At 40.6% G+C, this 21,430-nt stretch overlaps 1 protein-coding gene across 23 annotated transcripts in view; it reads left to right on the forward strand.

Annotated features, from left to right (window-relative positions):
• The window catches only part of caska (calcium/calmodulin-dependent serine protein kinase a), a 119,031-nt gene that overhangs the window by 48,427 nt on the left and 49,174 nt on the right, over positions 1–21,430 (forward strand). For all 23 annotated transcript variants that reach the window (XM_086144901.1, XM_086144902.1, XM_086144881.1 and 20 more), the window contains exons 2-5: positions 566–678; positions 12,223–12,328; positions 14,429–14,506; positions 14,653–14,725. In XM_086144901.1, coding sequence (XP_086001027.1) covers positions 566–678; positions 12,223–12,328; positions 14,429–14,506; positions 14,653–14,725 — 370 coding nt within the window. The remainder of the gene's footprint in view (positions 1–565; positions 679–12,222; positions 12,329–14,428; positions 14,507–14,652; positions 14,726–21,430) is intronic.

The following is a 21,430-nucleotide window of genomic DNA, read 5'->3' on the forward strand; positions in this document are numbered from 1 at the left end:
GAGGGTGGCATGCAGGCCAAGGGTGGACATTTTGTGTGTGGGTTTGTGGGGTATGACTGTGTTGAATGCAGCGCTGTAGTCCACAAAGAGTATCCTGATGTAGGAGTCTTTGTTTACTAGGTGGAAAAGGGAATAGTGGAGGGTGGTGGTTATGGTGTCTGAGGTGGATCTGTTGGGCCTGTATGCAAATTGCTGGGTTTCTGGGATGTCACTCTCGGGGTGAGTGCTACTGGCCTGTAGTCATTCAGGCAGGAAGGTGGGCTCCGCTTGGGAAGAGGGGATGATGGTTGTGTTCTTGTCACGGTGGAACCCTGCAGGGATGCAACGTCACCAAAACCAATGTTTGATTGTAGAGACAATGACTTTCTGGAACAGCTTCAGGCGAGACCCGTAGCCTCATTTCAAGAAATGTTTAAAGACTTTTTTTTTTTTTTTTTTTTTTGCTGAAAGCACACCCGGCTGCCATCATCTTTTGTTCGCTGCATGTAAAAAAGGACCACATCGTGTCATGTTTAGGAAACAAGAATTTGTTTTAAGTCTTTGTATTTCTGTTTCTTTTTTCCAGGGGTCCTTTCAGTGTGGTGAGAAGATGCATCAACAGAGAAACAGGGCAGCAATTTGCTGTCAAAATTGTGGATGTGGCCCAGTTTACCTCCAGTCCTGGACTCAGCACAGAGGGTAAGACATTCCAGACTTAGTACAAAATGAATGAATTTTTTTTTTGTATGTATTTATTTAGAACCAGAGTGACATTACTATTAGTGCATGCTCCTACCTTTGTGGATACGATTGTAAGAGGTGGTTCTGGAGTGGCCAGCTCAGGCTTTTTGGCTCAGTGGGATTTAGCAGGTTTGATAAATAAATATGATCCAACAACATTGAAATTGAATTCTTTAAACAAACCAAAACCTCATCAGATCAGTTGTAAATCTCATAACTGATGTGATCATTTTACAGGCTTCTCAAAACTCACCCCCTGTCAGCAATTGCTCAAAACAGCTGTCAATCAAACATGAAAGTTGGCATTTGCCAGAGCTGAAATCAAGCCAGCACATCCAATAACTATATACCAACATGTACCCTTGAGCTTCTTGTAATTGCACAGGTGTTTGTTGGGCTAATCCAGAGAAATGCTAGCAAGTGTTGTCTGAATCAGGCGCTAGGTTTATCAGATATCTGGCGTGAGCATCAGGGGAGAAGGAGGGGGGATGGCAGAGATGGGATTTGAAGATATTTAGAGGATGTGCTGGACGATGATAAGACAGAAATGAACTGAGAGGGATGAAGAGCGATTCAGGGGAATGCAAGACTTTGTTAGAGATAGAATTTGGCCGGTTGTCTGTTTTCCCCGATAAATCCCAACAATAGCAAAGAAGGCAGCAACACAAAGAAAATAGGGTTATACTACCCCCTCACCTAACTGCTATTCGAGGCTAAATCACTGTGACGTGCTTTAATGAAGCTCTTCACTGTTGTGAATCAGATACTTCAATACAAACAATGCTTTTATTACTGTTTTTCTATCTCCCTCTTAAAAATGACATCCAATTCAGAATATTTTGAACAATTACTTTAAATGTCATGTTTATTGAAGAAAAGTATTTCAAAGTGAATTGGAGGTGAATTGGAGGGTTTTGCCTTTTTACTATTCATGTAATCCAGAAGACAAAAAAATTGTATGTTTTCTTTCAGAAAATAGTGAGGAAAAAATATTGAAAAATATCAATCGGGAGTGTTAGTTTTCTATATGACTGGCTAACACCCTGATAAGCTTCCAAGTGTTTGCATTATGATTTTCAATAATTTCAAACAAGGCAGCCAGAGTATTAGCTTCTGTCAAACTTATTCGATACTCGTATGCTTTTTTTTTTTTCCGTGAAAAGAACTTGAGCAAGTTTCTTCCCAGAGTTTGCTCTCACACACAGAGATCCAGATCTACAGTGAAGCACCTGGGAGGATGCTCCACTTTTCTTTCACTCTTTATATGGATGTTTTTCTGTGCAGACTACCACCCACCCGTCCCAATAACCAGCTAACCAGACAGTTTTACAACTTGTTATGGCGAGACCACCAAGATCAATGACTTTAACCTTTGCACCTGTAACCTCTGGCCTTTATCCGGTCGTTGTGCCAGCTTGTGATATGAGGAATTATTTTAATACTTTTTCAATTAAATATGGCTGATACGTTTGATGACTGGATTCGAGCAATGCTGACGTTAATTGGACCCATCTCTGAAAAATGTTCCGGCTCTACCTGGTCTCCCTGCTCTACAAGTGTGAATTGAAAAACATTTGGAGGGAAACACGTTTAACTGAACTTTTCTCCCAAATTAGCCTCTAATCACAGGGATTTGAAGTCAAGTAAACCCTCTTTAAGGGAGACAGTTGACCGTGTTCCCATTTCAGCTGAATGCCAGATGAGTGTCTATTTATTCCAAGCTTTTATCCATGCTCTTGCTAGCATCTCGAAAACAAACGCACTGGGAAACAGGTTGAAAATATGGAAAGCAGCAAAGACATCTCATCTGACACATTGTCTTATAAACTCTGAACAGACTGATACATTTTTCAAATGGGGGAATATGTGTAAGATGTGACAGGAGTCTGCAGAAGTTACCGATTCGGGTGACAGAACTCTGCAAACAGACGAGAGAGGATAATGCTCATCTTGTTATGAATGTGATATTACATTTAGACGCTTTTCACATTATATAGAATGGTATTAGGTCCCCTTTACATCACATTGTTCAAGTGACCCAATTTTTGCTTTCCCCTCCCACGTGACTCAGATTAAATGTAAATCATGCAGCAAGTGCACACGGTCAGACATCCTCAGATCAGGTTCATGCCTCATTAGTATGTGAAAATAGATCTGACTCGAACCTGATATCTGACGAGATGTCTGTCATCCAAGCAGATGGATCAGATGTTCTGTCAGTGTGAGTCACGCCTCGCTGAAATTGCACTGATTCAGCATTTTAATGACTTAACGGTCGTAGTTTCTCCTGCTGCTGCTGCTGAAGAAAAGAGGACTGGGATCAAAGATGTTTCACAAACTAGTGGCATGTACTAGTTCACTCTTGTCCGTGTGCATTCCAGACCCTGTGATTTGAATTATTCGTCAGCGTCAGCTCATTTACTTCCCTTTTCGGGTAGACAGTGAAACCTCTTTCTTTCTTAATTTTGCCGGAGATAATGCACATCCCAGATGAAAACAGAAAAGGATTCAGGTCACAAAGCCGATCCGATATCTTGAATGAGTGTTTTGTTTTGTTTTTTTTCTCACTTCGCTTGAGGTGTGCACATTTGATAAATGCCTGTATTTCAGTGGACTCTCTCGTTGTGTATTTTCATGGCTGAGTTTTTCTCCTTTTGTCCATGTTTTGCTATGCACGCCCAGAACAGAAGTTTGATTCGATCTGGGAGCTGTAACACACACACACCAGAGTAATCAAGCAGTAACACACACACACACACACACACACACACACACACACACACACACAAGCATAGCTGAAACCAGGAGAAGTGGGTCAAATGGTTTGTATTTTGGCAATGGATTGACCTGCAGAGGCCTGACTCAGACACACACACACATACCAGTTTGTTTCTCTCCAGCCGAGCCAGAGGTCTGTCTGACGAATAGGTCAGCCCACGGAGGGGATGAGAGAGGGAAAAGCAAACCAGAGAATGAACGAGATTCATCATGTGCCATCGCCTCCTCGCATTTCCCAACCGTCTGATTCTTTCCCACTATTTAATTATCTTCGATACTTCTCCTGCATCGCAATACTTTTAATTTACCCGCTCTCCCTTTCACGCAGCCATGTCCTCTCACACCGACCATCTGTCACGTCTTCCACCGCAGTCGTCAGGGCTGCAAACACTCGCTGCACTGCCAATGATACTGCGGTGTGCATTTGCGGCTCCTCCCGCTAGATTATTGTGACATTTCATCAGACTGACTGGAACCTCTGCCTGGGTTTTATGCAAGTATGTTGGCGGCTCTGTGTAATAGCAGGTAACACAACCAGAGCAGACTCGCCATAGGATAAGTTCAGTGTCAGTATCACATTGGTGGTGGTGGTGGTGGTGGGGGGGGGGGGGGGGGTGTTTTGAAGAAAGGGCTAAGAGGAGACTCCGAATAGAAAAACTACTGAATGACATCGCAATGAATTTCTGAATTATTGATATTCACAGTTTCAATGCAATTAAGTATAGTTCCTTTACACCAAGCATTAGAATGAACATAACTGTTTTTTTTTATCATAGTTCATCTATAAATTTGATTAAACAATAGAGAGGAGGATAAAGGTTATAATTCATGTGTTGATTCAGTTGCATCACAGTTATAAATTATAAAGAATTATCATTTAGAAAGGCTCAACAATTGACCTCTAGGTGTTGCACTTGACTCAGCTGTCTGAAGTAAGTGGAACTTGTGAGACTGAGGCTGTCCCTGTGGTTTGTTTGCCAACCAATAAATAGAGGAAAAGAAATGCAACACAACATAGTCTATAGCATTAACCGTTGTATAAGCCTTAAGTCCCATGTTGTTTTCCATGTTTTTGATTCTCGATTATTTCAACAACTTCCAAATGGAATATGAAATCCCCCCTGGCACCCCAGCTCGCCGATGAAACACTGATCTTCAGAGACACCAGAGATAATATACCGTATTTTCCGCACTATAAGGCGCACCAGATTATAAGGCTCACCTTCAATGAATGGCCTATTGAAAAAAAAAATTCATATATAATACTCACAGCATTATATGGCGCATAGAATGAACGCTACAGTAGTGGCTAAGGTTGCGTTATGCATTCACTAAATGGAACTATGCTAAAGGGAATGTCAACAAAACTGTCGGCGAAGTCAGTCAAACTTTATCAATAGAATACAAACCAACGTTCTGACAACTCCATTCACTCCCAAAACAAGTTAGTGCATTCACAATACTGTACCGTACACACCGGTAGCTCTTACCGGTATTTGCGCCGCCTTTGCTGAAAAAAATGTATTTCCAACTCCATTTGTCACAGTTCAAAGCTTTTCATTAAGCGAAATCACCGAGAAGGACCGCCTCTAAATTCATCGATGTTCGTGACGCTAGCTAGCGCTGTTGCCTTCATTGTAATAGTGACTGTAGAAACGCTCCTAGTTGCTGCTCTCTGTTCAACAACCCACTGTTCAAGTTTGTCGTCTAATTGTAGCCGTCTTGATTGTTCCCTCGAAAACTCTGTTCAGTCGTCTTTACTTGGCGCAGGTCATTTTGTTGCTTCCTTCACTTCCGCACCATTGATTCGTTAACGTTAAATTCTCTTGCTGTTGCTCTATTCTCGTTTTCTATTGCGTGACTCTGCGTCATAATCGTGTCTCCTGAAACGAGCCGTTTTGGGGTCTTCACACACACACACACACACACACACACACACACACACACAAATGGAAATGAAAATGCACGCTTCGTGCAGTTATATATCCCAGCATGCACTGCGCGCTACTTCTTCTACAGGAGAAAATGGAGTCGGCGGCTGCTTCCCGTAGTTGCAAGACCTCTTGCAGCTCAATATTGATCCACATGTAAGGCGCACTGGGTTATGAGGCGCACTGACGGTTTTTGAGAAAATTAAAGGCTTTTAGGTGCGCCTTATAGTGCGGAAAATATGATACACACAATGTGCAGAGAATAGTATAATCAGTTTGGGAGCTGTAATTAAAAGGAAGTGATGGGAGTGCTAATTAGTGTTAATGTTAGCTAATGTCTCGTGCTGTGGGACTGACAAATCTCTATCCAATGGATGAACCGTCAATCAGTGCTCGCAGAGCAAGCTAGTAGCTGCTGCCAAGCCTCCCTGATCTGCTGCAGGAGTCACTTCCCCTCCCGACTTACCAGCATTTTGACCTCTGCTGCCCTGCCTCCTGCTCCCTGTCACCCCCGCAAAATCACCACGCAGCATTCGCTGTAAAATTGACAGCACGGCACTGATGAAATCATCACTCCACACTTGCAGTCACAGTGTTGTCAGCGCGAGTTGAGGTGAATGACAGCAGCTTGTATGCGTACATCTGTTTAGATGTTTCAAATAAGGGGGACGGTTTATTTGGCAGAGCTGATTTCAGAGCTGCTTGGATTTGTATCCTCTTCTCTTTCTCTTCAGGCAAGGAGATTGTGGGTAAATTTACTTTAATTAACTAATCGGTCTGGTCCGTTTTACATTTCAGTCTGTTTTAGCTTATTAGTTGGCATTCCAAGCAGGTAACATTCATCTTTGCTAAAAAAGCACAGGGAATGCAAACCTCTGCAGCTAAAGATTGGCTCTGCAAAGAAAACCGTCAGCCCCATTATTTTACCACAATGTAAGCCTGAGTTTATCTTATTTTAGTAAAATGTCTCATATGTTAGGTGATGTGATTGTCCTGAAGTCTGATAAAAATTCAACACCCTATCACTTAGGGTGCACCAGATCACATCGGCTTGGATGAACCGTGGAATTGCAGTAACTTTGTCAGCGACTGCTTTGTAGCTGTTGTGCTTCAGTTTGTGTTGGTTCTCGCTTTTGTTCAAAAAAGAAACTTTCGTAGATCCTTATACTCACGTGTCAGGGCAACAGTGCATACCTCAGCCTGCTCCACTCTTTACTTCTGTCCCCCTGGAGGACAGAGTGGAGGCAGCAGAGGAGCTTAAAGAACAATTAAGAGGATACAACCCCACTGAATCAATGTTCAGTACAATAGTATGCAAAATAGATTCACAACAGAGACAAAGACTTGAATCGGTTAAAGAGAGGCAGCGGGAGAAGAAAAGGGAAAGAGAGAAACAATTCTGTTTCCCAAACAATTGCCATGCTGTTTCATAGTAACTGAACATAATTCCTGTGGCTGGATGAAGATAGATGAATAACTAAAATTATGCTCTGCCACTGGAGCTCAATCTCATAAAATCTGGCACTGCTCCAATATAGTCATGGTCCCGATTCTAGTAAATAAGCATATCACAAACCTCTTGGAAAAGGTTTCCGGGTAGCTTCTGTCTGATCAGTACCGGTGTTGTAATAGTACACTGGGACGACCCCCAGCAAGACACCACTTGCCTTTTCTGTCTGGCAAACAGCGATGTAACAGAAGGAGATACTGCAGCTGCACATACTCTATGATTTGACGTAATTACAAAAAATAAGCTACCCAGTAACTAGCACTCTGCTAAAATACAACCTTCTACCACTTCCAAGGCGAAATGAAGGATATGTTTACCTCCCGTCTTGGAAATTTTAAATAAGATCTATTTTAGAGAGATTGCTCAATAGCACCACTTTTACATCATAATTTGTATATTTATGTCTCATTGAATATCAGAAAATAATTTGCACGTTGGTTTCAAAGGTTTGATTTGCATTCAATGTCACTCCGGGTAAGTCCTCCGCATCCTCAGTGGTATCACATTGAAAGAGTAGGAGCCTCTGCTTCGGAGTAGGTGACACTGGTAAAGTCAAGGCTCGCAGGACTTCTCACTTTACCGTCAGTTTTCTTAAAACAAGTATTAGCCACATAAAAATCATATTATTCATAAACCATGGTGCCAGTTCTTCACATGCATTTTAGGTCAAGGACGCTAATCTCCGATGCTACACAATTAGCTTTCCCAAATCATCCACCCTCCACTAACTGTTGAAAATAAGCATTATATGACTGACTTTCACACAAGAATTATTTATCTTTGCCTCAGAAGAATTGCAAATCTCTGCAGCAAGCGTGTCATTTATGTGCATAGTCAGAAGTCCTACCGAGAGCTGGATGGATTTCAAACATTTAGCACTATTGATTTGAGCAGCCAAGAGACATGATGAAAGCACATGCATCCGTGTCGAAACTATTCAATTGAAAGGCTTTATTACATGTTGAGGTCACAAAGCACGTCAAGTTAAAAGTATTCTAAGTTGGAGCTTTTGGTCATCGCTGCATTTTGCAGCTATAACCAGCAGCCGGTCTACAGCAGATCACATGAAACGATGAGTGGATCTGATGCCGTCCCGCAAAATCAGTTGAGCAGCAAAAATAGTGAATTGTCCTCACATTTCTTTTCTCATAATTTTACCGTTCATCCTCATATTTTCAAACTCTAATTAACTGTTTGTCAGCTGTTTATTCAGACTCCTGATAAACCTGGCAGTGTTCACTACGTCCCCATCAACCCATACTTGCCTTGTAAATTAATACAGTCTCCCGTTATATTCGGGGAGGTTTTACAGCAGACAGTACTTCCCACCCGGGGCAGTCTAACTCCCATCCCAACCACCCCTACCATCCAGTAAAAGACTTTTTTTTCCCCCTGCAGAAGGTCAAAATGCTTTTTTTATGCCTCTTATCTTCCCCTGTACTGTAATTGTAGGATGGGCCAAACCTGGCTAAAACCACTGCTCTAGAGATGGAAAAGGCACCTTTTGGAACTTACCTGCCTACTTACCTCTCCAGTAAATACATTTTAGAAAGCAACTACAACGCTTGTAGATACTCATGTATGATGGTGTTGACAGAAAAATACACTGTCCGAAATAAAGTACCATTGGCATGAAGAGGGTTTGGTTTGCCTGACTACTTTTGATATTGTCGGTTGTACTTGGTACATTGTTGGTACAACCTATTGTGTAGACTCATTCTCAAGTTATTTTATAGTTGTGTGGTTTCCACACTGCTTACAGAATAATTGCTGAAAATGCAATACTTCTGGCATCAGCATTTTCACACACACAGGGGAAAAAATTGAAAGTACCTTTACAGCAGCATTTTCCTTTGCATAAACTGGTAAAGTTAATTACCTCTCATTTGACAAAGTATATTTTGTAATTTCTGCAATGGTCATGAACAAGGGCTCACCGGAAGAATTAAAATCTTGCAGGGTGAAATGTCCGTTAGGTAGTAATTTATCCCAGCTTTACCAGTGTTAGCATCATGTTATAGTCAGCCTATGTGTTGAGTGTGTCTGACTTGGATTAACTTAATGTTACTTCCAAGACCCGCAGCCACGTGGTGGCTCGTGATTTTAGATTGTGTGTGTGTGTGTGTGTGTGTGTGTGTGTGTGTGTGTGCGCGCGCGCGCGTACACGTGCGTGCGTGCGCGTGCACACACGTGTGAAAGTGTGCTGACCTATCACATCCTTGTTGGTATCATCCACATGTTTTTCTCATTCACTATTCAGGTGCATAAATCACTTCCAGCAGCAGGAAAAGAAAATTCTTCGGTGGGAAAGTGCTGTGTCCTGTATATACTCCTCAAAAAAAATAAAGGGAACACTAAAAGAACACATCCTACACCTGAATGAATAAACTATTCTTATCAAATACTATGTTCTTTATATAGTTGAATGTGCTGACAACAAAATCACACAAAAATTGTCAATGAAAATCAAATTTATTAACCCATGGAAATCTGAATTTGGAGTCACACTCAAAATTAAAGTTGAAAAACACACTACAGGTTATTCCAACTTTGATGAAATGTCCTTAAAAAAAGGCAAAATGAATCAGTGTTGCTTCATAAGTGGACAGTTTGATTTCACAGACATGTGGTCGTCTTGGAGTTACATTGTGTTATTTAAGTATTCCCTTTATTTTTTAAGTGTTCCCTTTATTTTTTAAGTGTTCCCCTTATTTTTTAAGTGTTCCCTTTATTTTTTTGAGCCGTATGTATGTATGTATGTATGTATGTATATGTGTGTGTGTGTGTGTGTGGGGGGGGGGGGGGGGATGGGGGGGGGTATATGGCTGTTTTAGAGCCAGAAAAGGATAATAAAATCTTATACATTTAGGTGTGCTCCTCTGTGCATTCTTACAAACAAATGAATTGGACAGAAATAATATACTCTCACATGCCACTTTATATAGGAAAGATCAAAATAATGCACTTTTAACAAAAATGCCCTCCGGGCTCTCCTTTCAGCAGAATTGCAGTCTGTTTTGGTTAATATGTATATAATATATGTGTAAAAGACAAGTTGATTGGAGTTCTGGAAGCTGTGGAACAACTGTTCCACTGAGAGATGTTCCTGATTTATAGTCCATCCAGTTTGTGTGAATGAGGCTGGGACCAGGTTTCAGATTCAATAAAAAAGCAACATTATCATAACACTGAAGGAAGTGTTTGTTTCATGGCTATTATGCAACATTAGCGTTATCTGAAATGGGCAAATGAGTCTATTCATCTTGTTGTCATCCCCCTTCACATCTCCGCAGAAGGCTCTTGTTCTTGAATGATGAAGGGGTTGAGACGCAGTGTGGTTGGATGAAACCCAGCCAGACTGGTGACGTTGCATCTATGTTTCCAATCAAGCATGGAGTTAATGGATGGTAGCCCATCATTAACGTCACAACATCTGTCTTGATTTAGTATATCATACTTTTTTTTTTTCCTGCGAAAGGTAATATGTGGGAGTTTTCAGTTACTGTAGATAATTCAATCAGATAATTTAAATTTTTACTTACCCGTTATAGATGAGCAGTGAATAATAGCTCAGAAAATGTGGCGTGATATAATGCAGCATACAGCTCAAGGACGGGGAAGAGAAGAATAAATATTTTTTCCGGCTCCACATAATAAGAATTCTCTGCTTAGCCATTCCTATTACAGGAAGAGGAAACCAGGTGATGACTTGCAAGATCTTTTATGAAAAAGTGATCACCCCTGTACAGGAAGACTGAATTCAGGGTTTATGGCTGTTGATAGATTATATGAGACGTTAAAGACAACTTAAATGTTAATATACCAGAGCACAATTCTGTTTCGTACATGACTGCTGATTTCTTGCAGTGGAGCTACTGTGTCATGCCATTTATATACCCATCACCAGGCTAGTTGGAGACTCTTGTTGGAGTCAGGCTTCTGATGTCACTGAGTTCACCCAGTCTTGAAATTCTCATGTGGAAAAGTCACTGAGAAAGTGAGGGATAAGAGATGTCGAGTTCCGGCGAAGGTGCATACATTGGGTTGTAGCTGGCGGCTGCAGGGTAGCCTATTTTTACATGGTAGCACCTCCAAAACTTTGCGAATTATGCTTCTGATTCTAAGAATTTTCTTTGACTCACTTTCTGCAAGAATTATCACTAAGACATTTGCATCTTAAAGCAGAGTCTGATCTGTTTTGTTTGTGAAAGCCTCTCTTTGAAATAATTGGGTTCTTCTTTTCTTTCCTTCCCTTTTCATTCATTTTGGGCTGTAAGTGACAAATGAAAAAGCTGCCAAGCCGCCATTTACTTTATGCATGAATGTGTAAGATTCCTCCCAAACTGGGCCAGTTTGTCTTGAGCATCTAGCCCACAAGATGACTTCAACTTCTGTAACCTCCTCCATTAACCTGCCGCCTCAGCCAAATGAAGAATTAGGAACAAAGTAGACTGGACGCAGACAAACATTACTCAGACCCAAGTACAGACGAGGCAATTTGCATATGAGAGTCTCCCACCGATGGGTCATTGCAGATTTCAAGCACACAGTCCTTCACCCCAGATGATTCTCCATTTCCCTGTCTGCTACCGGTCGGTCCTGAGCTTTAAAAAACTGTAAATTAGGAGGGATCATTTTAGGTTCAGAGCTGTGTTATGTGATATGAATATCATGTTGCAAATTTCATAAGCCTACAGTGGCACCCCAAAATATGCACTTACTACTTTGGGGTCATTCTGGCTCATTTTGTTTTATCATTTTAGGGATCTCAGTAAGTCTTGTGCCTTCTTTACAGCATTTTCAGATGAAACTTATTAACCGTTATTAGTCAGGTTAAATGAGACCTTGATGAGTTCTCCTGCTTTGTGAATTTCATTCAGGACAAGGTGAACTCAGAAACCTTGTTGAAAGAAGCGCTCTTGGCCTTGTCTCAAAAGAACGGATTTTATCCAAACACTACATTGTGACGCGCATACATGAAGAATAAAAGTGACAAAAGATTCTGCAGCAAGAGGATACTGACTTTCACCCAAAGTATCCATAGAAAATTCTTCTCTGCTCGCAGCTGATCCCTGACGCACACATGCAGCCGACAACAAACAATAAATACATCCCATCATTCTGTTGCCAGTTCACAATTTTCCGATCTACTCTCACACATCTAAGGCGAGAAATAGTCTGGGCTAATTTTATATCTGCATAATATAGAATTTGCATGTCCAATATGTGTTTCTCTGTTCCTCTGTTTTTTCACTCACACTCTGCATCTTTCTGTGTTTCCAGATCTGAAGAGGGAGGCTAGTATCTGCCACATGCTGAAGCACCCTCACATCGTGGAGCTGCTGGAGACGTACAGCTCGGACGGGATGCTCTACATGGTTTTCGAGTTGTAAGTGCAACTGGCGAACGGAGCGCACGTAACACAGTCCGAGGCAGACGCATCATTCACGAGGCGGAGAAAGGAGGCAGAAGCAGGGGAAAGGAAGGCGGTCACAGCAAGCGGATGACAGAGGAAGCAAAGCCTGCGGCGGGTTTATGTAATCAAAACTAGAAGGAAACTTGTTAGCTGGACAAGGGGGGGGAGGGGCATAAGAAAAAAAGAAATGTGGGAGACTGTGCACAGCAGCTAAGTGCAGTACCACAGACATTAAATGAAAGGAAAGAGATGAGATTAAGATTTCACACTCGCTGCCACCTCCAGCTTTCCTCAAATCTGCAAGTTCCCAGTCTCATCGCAGCCCGCTCAGATCCTTATCTGCCTTCCACTTCCAGAACTAATTCCTTTATCATTTAATTCCATTATCACTGGACAGGAAAGGGCCAGGGTTTTTTTCTGTAGTTCTGTCATACAGCTGGGCGCAGGGAAATATTCAAGAAAAGGAAAGTGAGAATGTTTGAGAGGATTTTTACGGTTGTTGTTGTCGTTTGTTCCGACACATACTTTTCATAGGTAGATCGGAGACGGTCCCTGAACACTGAAGAGCGGGATTGATAACTGAAGGGAAGCTCAGTGCAGTCGCTTTAAATCTGAAACTGACAAAAGAATGTGCGAGCGGTACGGCGATAAGAGTGGATAATGTGGATCTGCTGCAGCCAAGTCCTCCATAACAGCCTTATTTAATTGGTGCTGAGGCTTAGTGATGAGTAGTTTTAAATAATTGGTCATTGCAAAAACTTTATCTCCACCGTGAACTCTCCTGCATCGAATTTAAATATGCAAAAGCGTTAAAACTCACCGTCGCCGCACTGTTCACGACTCCATTCATGTGCCTGAGCTGCATGACTGAGAAGAGCCCCAAGTCCCTCCTCTGTACAAATGCTTGCCTATAGGTTGAGTGACACTTAGATCTAACGGGCTTGATATCAAAATACATATTTTAGTCATTTTTAGTTGTATCTATATGTCTTCAATTGTTCGTTTTTTTTTTCTGTATTTTCTTTCAACTAAGTAAGTCAAAGAGATGTCCAAAGAGCAAAGTTATTTGATGTCTAAGGACACAAAATGATCCATGTACACCTTATCAAGTATAATACATACCGTATATCCTAATTTGTCAAACATAATGTTTCTTGTGAAATAAAGCCATTAAAAGCCGGCCTTTTCAGTTTGTATAAGAATCTTAAGGATGAATACAGAAGCCCCTGTCAGACTGCAGTGGCTGGATTATAAGACTGCATTCAACTCCGTCACAGCTTTAGAAGTTAGCAGTCAAAGTTTTGCTAATTCTTTGAAAGGGAGGGAGGTGCTTGAAAATCCCAGCTTCATTTCGTGTCTATACTCTTCAAATTTTAACAGCGGTCAAAAAATATATATATTTATGTAGGAATTCATCGGAGAGCTTTACTGATGATGTGATGCTATCCCCTCCCCCCCTAAAAAAGAGGAAAAAAGCCATGATCATAAAACTAAACCGCACTTGTTCAATGCCACCACTACATGAAACATGATCATTATTGCATTTAGAACTCACATATTGCCCCGATGGCTCTGCTGACACGGTGCCGTGATTTTATAGAGGTTAGGATCTCATCTGTCTGTCCGTTGAGGACACCGTACGAACAGAAATTGCAGTCTGAATGAGACGTGAGCTGACAGATATCCAGCAGATATCTCGTGAGTGTTGGCGACAGGGAGGGAAATTAAATGCTCTTATTTTGCATTTACTGCCTATAGCATAAAGCTCAGAATAACTTTCATCACCTTTAAATCCCTGACCTGTTAGACAGGAAAAAGTCACCATCCTATCTGCACAGTCAGTGTCAGTTGGCATCTCACTTCATGAAGCTTTTTCCACCACAACCCACCGACACGAGACATAATTACAGCTCCTCTTGGATTGACCCTGTTCTCTCCTACCTCAACTTTACGACCCGGTACAGTCAACTATGTTGAAGATTTAATAAGAGTGACCTTTCTGTCCTTACCTAGATTACTTCCCTGGCCTTTACGCAGTGTGTCTCTTTCAGTCTCTGTCTCTGTCTTTTCCAGCATGGATGGAGCCGACCTGTGTTTTGAGATTGTGAAGCGAGCCGATGCAGGGTTTGTCTACAGTGAGGCCGTGGCCAGGTAAGGTTTTTTTTTTTTTTTTTTTCTTTTCACATTTGCGCTCATGTGATATTATATCTACACAAACAAATGCATTGCATGTTATACAAGGTTATCTTATGATGGTGCTGCAGTGATTTACATGCTCTTTCCTTTTCTTTTTAAAGTCACTACATGAGACAGATCCTCGAGGCATTACGGTACTGCCATGATAACAACGTGATCCACCGAGATGTCAAGGTATTTCTGCAAACATCTTCTTCTGCTGGCCGAAGCTGCGATTATACTGTAGCTATTATAGATCTTTATCCAGTTATGGTATTTTTTCGTTTTACCAACTACCAAAAGGTTTAGCTGATTCAAATTACATGCAAAGACATTCAATGACTGTAGTATAAACATTATGACTCTAGTTTCAAATGACTCTGGGACAAAAATACGCAAGACCTGCCTTTGCAAAGAAAACAGGTCAGTTGGGAAAAATGAGTGCTCTCTGTCATAGCCATCACTAACAAAGAACAGAGATTATAACATGGGTGAAGGGTTAAAACGTCTGCATCACCAACATCACCAAAGTGCGCACTGCTTTATGGTGTGGCATGTTTCAAATGCTCACGCTAAACAGCGAGACTTGTTTTAACTTCCATCTGTGTTTTATTTTGATATTCAGCCTGTTGTGATTCATCTGTGGCTGCCTTTCCACAATACAGTTCAACCAACCAACTTTCTGAAATTATCAGCAAGGGGAAAAAAAAAAAAGATGAATTTACTCCAGGGCTCATATATATCCAATTTGAATCAGATATCTGGCAATGTGTTTGTTGCCAGACATTTCCTCCACATGTGAGTGAAAATGTGACATTGTATATTTAATATGAATCGTACATATACAATATATACAATTTCGCTTTTGCCTACATCAGCAGGAACTGTCCAGCTTTTTATTTACTTGCGTCAGTTTTGTTTGTATTCTGTGTTTGGTCCCAAGAACTTATTGTATCTTCATTTTAATACAGACAAGTGTAAGGAGAGTGTTAATACATACCTGTATGGCAGGATGTGAGAAGGCTATCACAGAAAATCACATTCAAGTGACAAACCTGAAGTGCAAGCCAGGACATGAAACCCAGTGATGCATCTCGGCTTGTATTTGTGTGTGTGTGTGGGTGTGTGGGTGTGTGGGTGTGTGTGGGTGTGCGTGCGTCCGTGCGTGCAAGCGCATGTGTATGTATGCATGCATGCTTGTGTGTGTTGAAAGTGTCAATACATTGATGATTGGTAATTTTGCCTGCTGCAGATTTATTGCGAGGCAGTTTTTCAATTCTTCTTATCAGTAAAACCAGCCTGGTAACATAAAGAACACACCCCAAACAAGGCTTTGCTTCCAAAGTGCTGTATCTGGTCTGCTTTATCCCACTCTCCACATTTACAGCAGGACAAAAAGTAAAAAAAACAATTCCCTCAGCAGCCCTCCCAGCTGCCAGTTTAATGGTTATATGTGATATTCAAACAGCTCAACTGCGCTGCTTCCATTTATTTATTGCATTTCTCAGAGACTCAAAAAGCATATGGTAAGCGAACAGTCCTGCTCCCAGCTCACGTAGTGCTATACCTCATTACTGATATCGGTCATTGTGGCCCATTCAGCCGTGGCCCTCTGTCACCCGCTACTTTCTTAAACTGGACCTCACCCAGTTGATAGCTTTGGCCTGGTGTTTCTAATACCTGAGCAATGGGCAGCCTGCAGCCTGAAAGACACACCAGATGGTTGCATGCAGCAAAAAAGAAAAAAACATACTGGTACTGTATGTTTTGTTTGTCTCGCGTGACTGCTTCTCCCAGGCATTTGGGATAATAGCTTATTTATTCTCTGCTTTTCTGCAGATTGCTCCTGTTTCCTCAATGCTCATTGACATGACTCACAATCGGTGGGGTTTGTACATGCACTACCCAAAGTCCTTTTCCATGCACGCCCCTCCGCTATAGTTACAGCCTGGTTGTCAATATGTCAGCCAATTTTTACTACATGTGCAATAAGTTCGACTAAATCCTCTTGGTGTTTATGTCATGAGTAACAATTGGATGTGTGATGTATTCAGATATACTCTGGACTCCCACTGGACTATTTTGTTCTATATTCTTCTAATAATGTGTTTGTGCCGGATCGTTTAGTCGATTTTTCTTATCTGAATCATTCTGCGACAGTCTGTCATTGGTGTGTGCATCTAAGCATGGTAGAGTCTTAAACTGAAATAGATTATCGAATACATAAACAACCCTTGTTTCAGCTTAGTTAGTCAAGCATGTATTGTGAGGCTGACATTACACAGACCGAAGATCAGTATCTGCTGTGGTGAGTGGCAGCGTCAGACAAACGCGCCATCATCAGGATGATTTTTGGGGTTATTGAAATGAAAATTAGGGAAAATGATCAATCATTGATTAGAGAAGATCAAGAGAGAACCTAATTAAACTAAGAGAGGTGAGTCAGAGAGTTTCAGGACAAGGACACAGGGCTAAGTGCTAACTGCTAACTGCAGACATTAGTAAACCATCAGTCACACTGCTAATGTGCATTCATGGGTCAGTAACTGGACGGCGGCTGTGAGCTGAGCGTCACTGCAACGGAAGGATGAGCTGTATTAAAGATTCAGAACACAAGAGCAGCAGAGCATGCAGAATTCTATAATTGTTTTACTTCAGATATCTTGTTTTCATGATCCAAGGGTCCAGAATAAGAGCAGAAATGCAATTTGTCACCCAGCCTTAATCGAGAACTCGTTTTTTTCCATGTCCCACCCTCAAATGGACTTTTGGTGAAAGGTCAGCATATACTGGGTAACTTTCTCCGGCCAATGAAATCTTATAGATTATAATATGACATTGGTTAGTTCCAACACTGCAGAATTGTCTCTCCGAGTTAAGAGGTGATTTTTATCAGTGTGTTTTTTTTTGTTTGTTTGTTTATTTTGATTTTCTGTTGTTGCTTTTTTGAGCACATTTTCCTCAGACTATGAACTGAGGAGAATGAGAATGACAAAACACACCCTTCCGTTGTCTTACATTAGCTTTTTTTTCCTTTTTATGGAGACAAAGCCAGCATTGCAACAGGACACCCTTTAATAAATCCCACTGCTCACACACCGTGAGACATTTTAGCAGTTACAGATCACTTTACTCCAATGAAGTGTCTAGAAATATATGTTTTTAATATTATTAACAAGTATATATAGTATATTCTTTGATTTGTACTATTTTTGCAGATTATTTTCATTTGCAAATTTGTTTCTTCCACATTTTGTGAACATTATGACAAACACTTGAAAAGAAGGGGAAAAACAACTTGTGAATCTGGAATTTCCAAGGTCTTTTTAATGCCATTATGGAAATAAAATGACCTTAGTTTTATTCAAACCTGAAAAACAATTATTGCATCCTTAAGTCTTCAGTGCAAGATGGTAATGATTCATTTTTGCTATTTTGTACATCATATCATCTATGTTAAGTATTGATTTGTTTTACACATCTTAACTCCAAGTTATTTTTGCCTTATCCACTGTAATATCCGGATTATAAACCACTACTTCACACGCTTTGAACACTGAAGCTTAAAAAATGATGCGGCTTATTTATGGATTGTTTTGAGCTAACGAGCTTCCTGACGCCAAAACATTTAGCCCCGTCACATCGGACCAAATAAATGACTGTGAAATTCTGAGGGCGTTCAATTCTGACACTGAAGAAGACAACTATAATGGTTTTAGTGCACAGGACGAAGGCAATGATAGCAATCATTCGGAGTAGGACAAAGCGGAGATAGAACATGGATGGATGGATGGATGGACTTTTACTTTTCATTCTTAATCTTTTTCTTCAGCTGTGTTACAGGCACTGTTAGGGGAAAAAAAACACTTCCAATACGTATCTGTGGATGGATTTTATTATAAGTGAAAAAAATATTTCTGTGTGAATATCTCATTTTACAACATGGACACCTGCAGCCTATAGACAAGTGCAGCCTATACATGCATCCATCCATCCATCCATCCATCCATCTTCTGCTACTTATCCTGCACTCAGGGTGGCCGGGGATGCTGGAACATACAGCCTGTATATGTAGACACATATTCATTTAGTTATTTTTCGCCATCGCTGCTTATATTCAGGTGCACGCAGTAGTCTGGAAATCACGGTAATCCTCATAGTCACCAGTTCAAAATATAACTTCACGGTACCTATATTTCTGATGCATTGACTGAAACTCCGGCCTTTGGTCGACTGTAAGTTATTGCCAACCAATGTTATGAACTTGTTCTGGAAGCCTGGCCTCTATCAAATATGAATGAGTTGCTCATTAGCTTTGCCAGAATTTAATGAAAACCTTTGTATCTGCTGTTTAAACTCCCCTGTATCATCCAACAAAAACACAATCCATCCAACATGAACCGATGCTCATCTGTCTTCCACTTTGCTCCAGATTCAATCAATGTCAGGTTTTTGGATACTCATCTATGACTTCAGTCAACAGTTTTTGATCTCAGTTTAAAAATGAGATACTGCCAATGAGCTACAGTCTGTGTGAAACTAATGAGTCATATTAGAATTCCAGCTGGAGGCCATATTCCTCTCTTTCAAATACAATGACATATTTCATACCAGGTTTCAGTTGTAAAATTGTAGTTGTAAAATTAAAAATTTCTCTGTCGGGCACTCACTTCTCAGGCCCTTGCCCATTTGGATGTTTTAGAAAGAAAGTGAAACATGTTAAACTGTCAGAGGTAGTGTAAATTGTCTTTTCATTATCTTCTCATTTGTTGTAACTCTAGTAATTTCACGCATTGTAATTGAGAATATTGTTTTTTTTTTATCTCAAACATCATTTTGGACGCTATATAATTTATTCAGCATTTTCTTTTCTTCCCTCCTTTCAATATAATGTTATAATGTATATTCATGCTCTTCTTTCAACCCCCCATTTAGTGAAATTACTTCTCCAGGTTTTGTATTCATTTTTTCACATACCATAATTTTTGCATTCTCTGATAATACTTTTTCCAGGTACTTTTCCACTCTTTTGGGAGATAACTTTACTTATCTTGTTGAAATTGATCCCTAAATTTCTTTTCCATAATATATTTCATCTCTTTTGTCAATGATATCAAGATATGATCTCCCAGATGTGCCGTATCAGTTTGTTGTATCTCGACGTACGTGTGTGTGTGTGTGTGTGTATATACACGAGCACACTGTGCTAGTTGTGGATCGCTTTCCCTGATGTTGCAAGAGTTTTTCAAACATCTCTGCCCTCCATAGTTTTTCCCATTGATTCATTTTGTTTCGCTTTATGACGCAAATACTCGACCCAACGTCAACTGAAGATGTTCCTACTTGTTAAGATGGTTTTTCTTGTGAAAGCACAAGTCACACCACTTTTTTCCCCCTAACATGAATGCTTTTCTTTATTCCAATAGATCACTCAGAAGCATTTGTTAGCTCACTCCCTATTTATGTTGTTTTTTCTTTGTGATTCTCTGCCCGCTGACATTTTCCCATAACATCTTTTCAGTTATTACAGTATCTTCTCTTTTTCTTGCCATCCCTTACCACCAGGGTAAAACAACGTAAATAATGGGAAAGAAGTGAAAGGCTCACTTCTGTACCATGCACAGAATTTTATGTGTCACTTTTATTCTAGTTTTAGATAGAAATATAAGTAGAGTTAATTTGTTCCTCATCCCTCATTTTCTTTCATTCTACTTTTCCATTTCATTTCAACAGGACAATAACTGCTGAAATTAAATTTGGGTGCATACAATTTTCTTTAATCTGTCATTCTTTCAGGTTTGTCCTGTATTAAAAAGCAAAATGAAAGGCGAAGCTTAAGTGAAGAAGATTACAGTAGCAGCTTCCTGTTTTTCCTTTTTTTATAAGATGCTGTCGTCTGGTAAGAGAAACAGAATCAAAGTAGGAAATTATGTATCGGTGAAGTCAGAGAGGAGGGCCGCCGACACTATAATGACATTACCCGCCCCCCTCCGTTCTCACCGAGCACTATCTTTGCACAGTCTTACTGTTTATATTCAGATCTATAATCATATTAATAATTATGTTTACACTCTTCCTATCAGCACATATCTAAATGCTCTGCGGACAGCAAAGTAGGAATTTCACTGTAAAGAGAAACACGTTTCTACACCGCACATGTGACACTAAACGCTTTGAATCTTGAATCTCGTCATGTTCTCCGTCTGTCCTCGACTGGCCTCCCTCCTATTTCTGGGGTTTCAGATGTCGTCTGATCACAGGATCATGCCTCCCAAGTTTTCCTGGGGGGAGTTTCCCCGACCACAGCGGTGTGTCTCGCCTCCTCCTGTTTCCATGTTCAGGAGTGCATCCTGCGCCTTCTATTCAATCACAACAATTGGCAAGATAATTAAAGTGCATTCCACTATATTGCGCCTTTAGATCGGTCTTCTTATTAGCTGTTTACTTGTTTACAGTTTTTTTTTTTTATTACTTTCCTATTTTCCCTCTATGGGAAGAACTCACTATGATACCACAGGGTTTATTTTGAGCTTTTTAACTTTTTGCAACCTCTGAACGATGGACCTTTGTTGACTTGACTTTCTCCTTTGGAATTTCCAGAACTCTGTGTAACATATTCACAAGGTTGGAAATATTCCCAGTTTACTGCTCCCTTGTTGTCCTCGACCTGGTGTTGACATGATTGATTCGGGTCTTCCCTCACTCCGCTTCAAATCTCATTTTGGTGTTTGTTTTGCATCCACGATAAAACTCCCTTATTCTTCTATGCTGTCCACCCTGTCCTCCATCTTTTCAGCCCCTGTCAGCTTTTCAATGCAGTTCATGCTGATTTCTGAAAACTTTAAAATCTGCTCGATATTGTCCTGAGTTGTTCAGTGATATCTGAGATTCCTCTCACCG

Source organism: Fistularia commersonii, chromosome 4, assembly GCF_037954325.1.
Source record: "Fistularia commersonii isolate RoL2024-O1a breed Wild chromosome 4, RoL_Fcom_v1.0, whole genome shotgun sequence".
Lineage (NCBI taxonomy): Eukaryota > Metazoa > Chordata > Actinopteri > Syngnathiformes > Fistulariidae > Fistularia > Fistularia commersonii.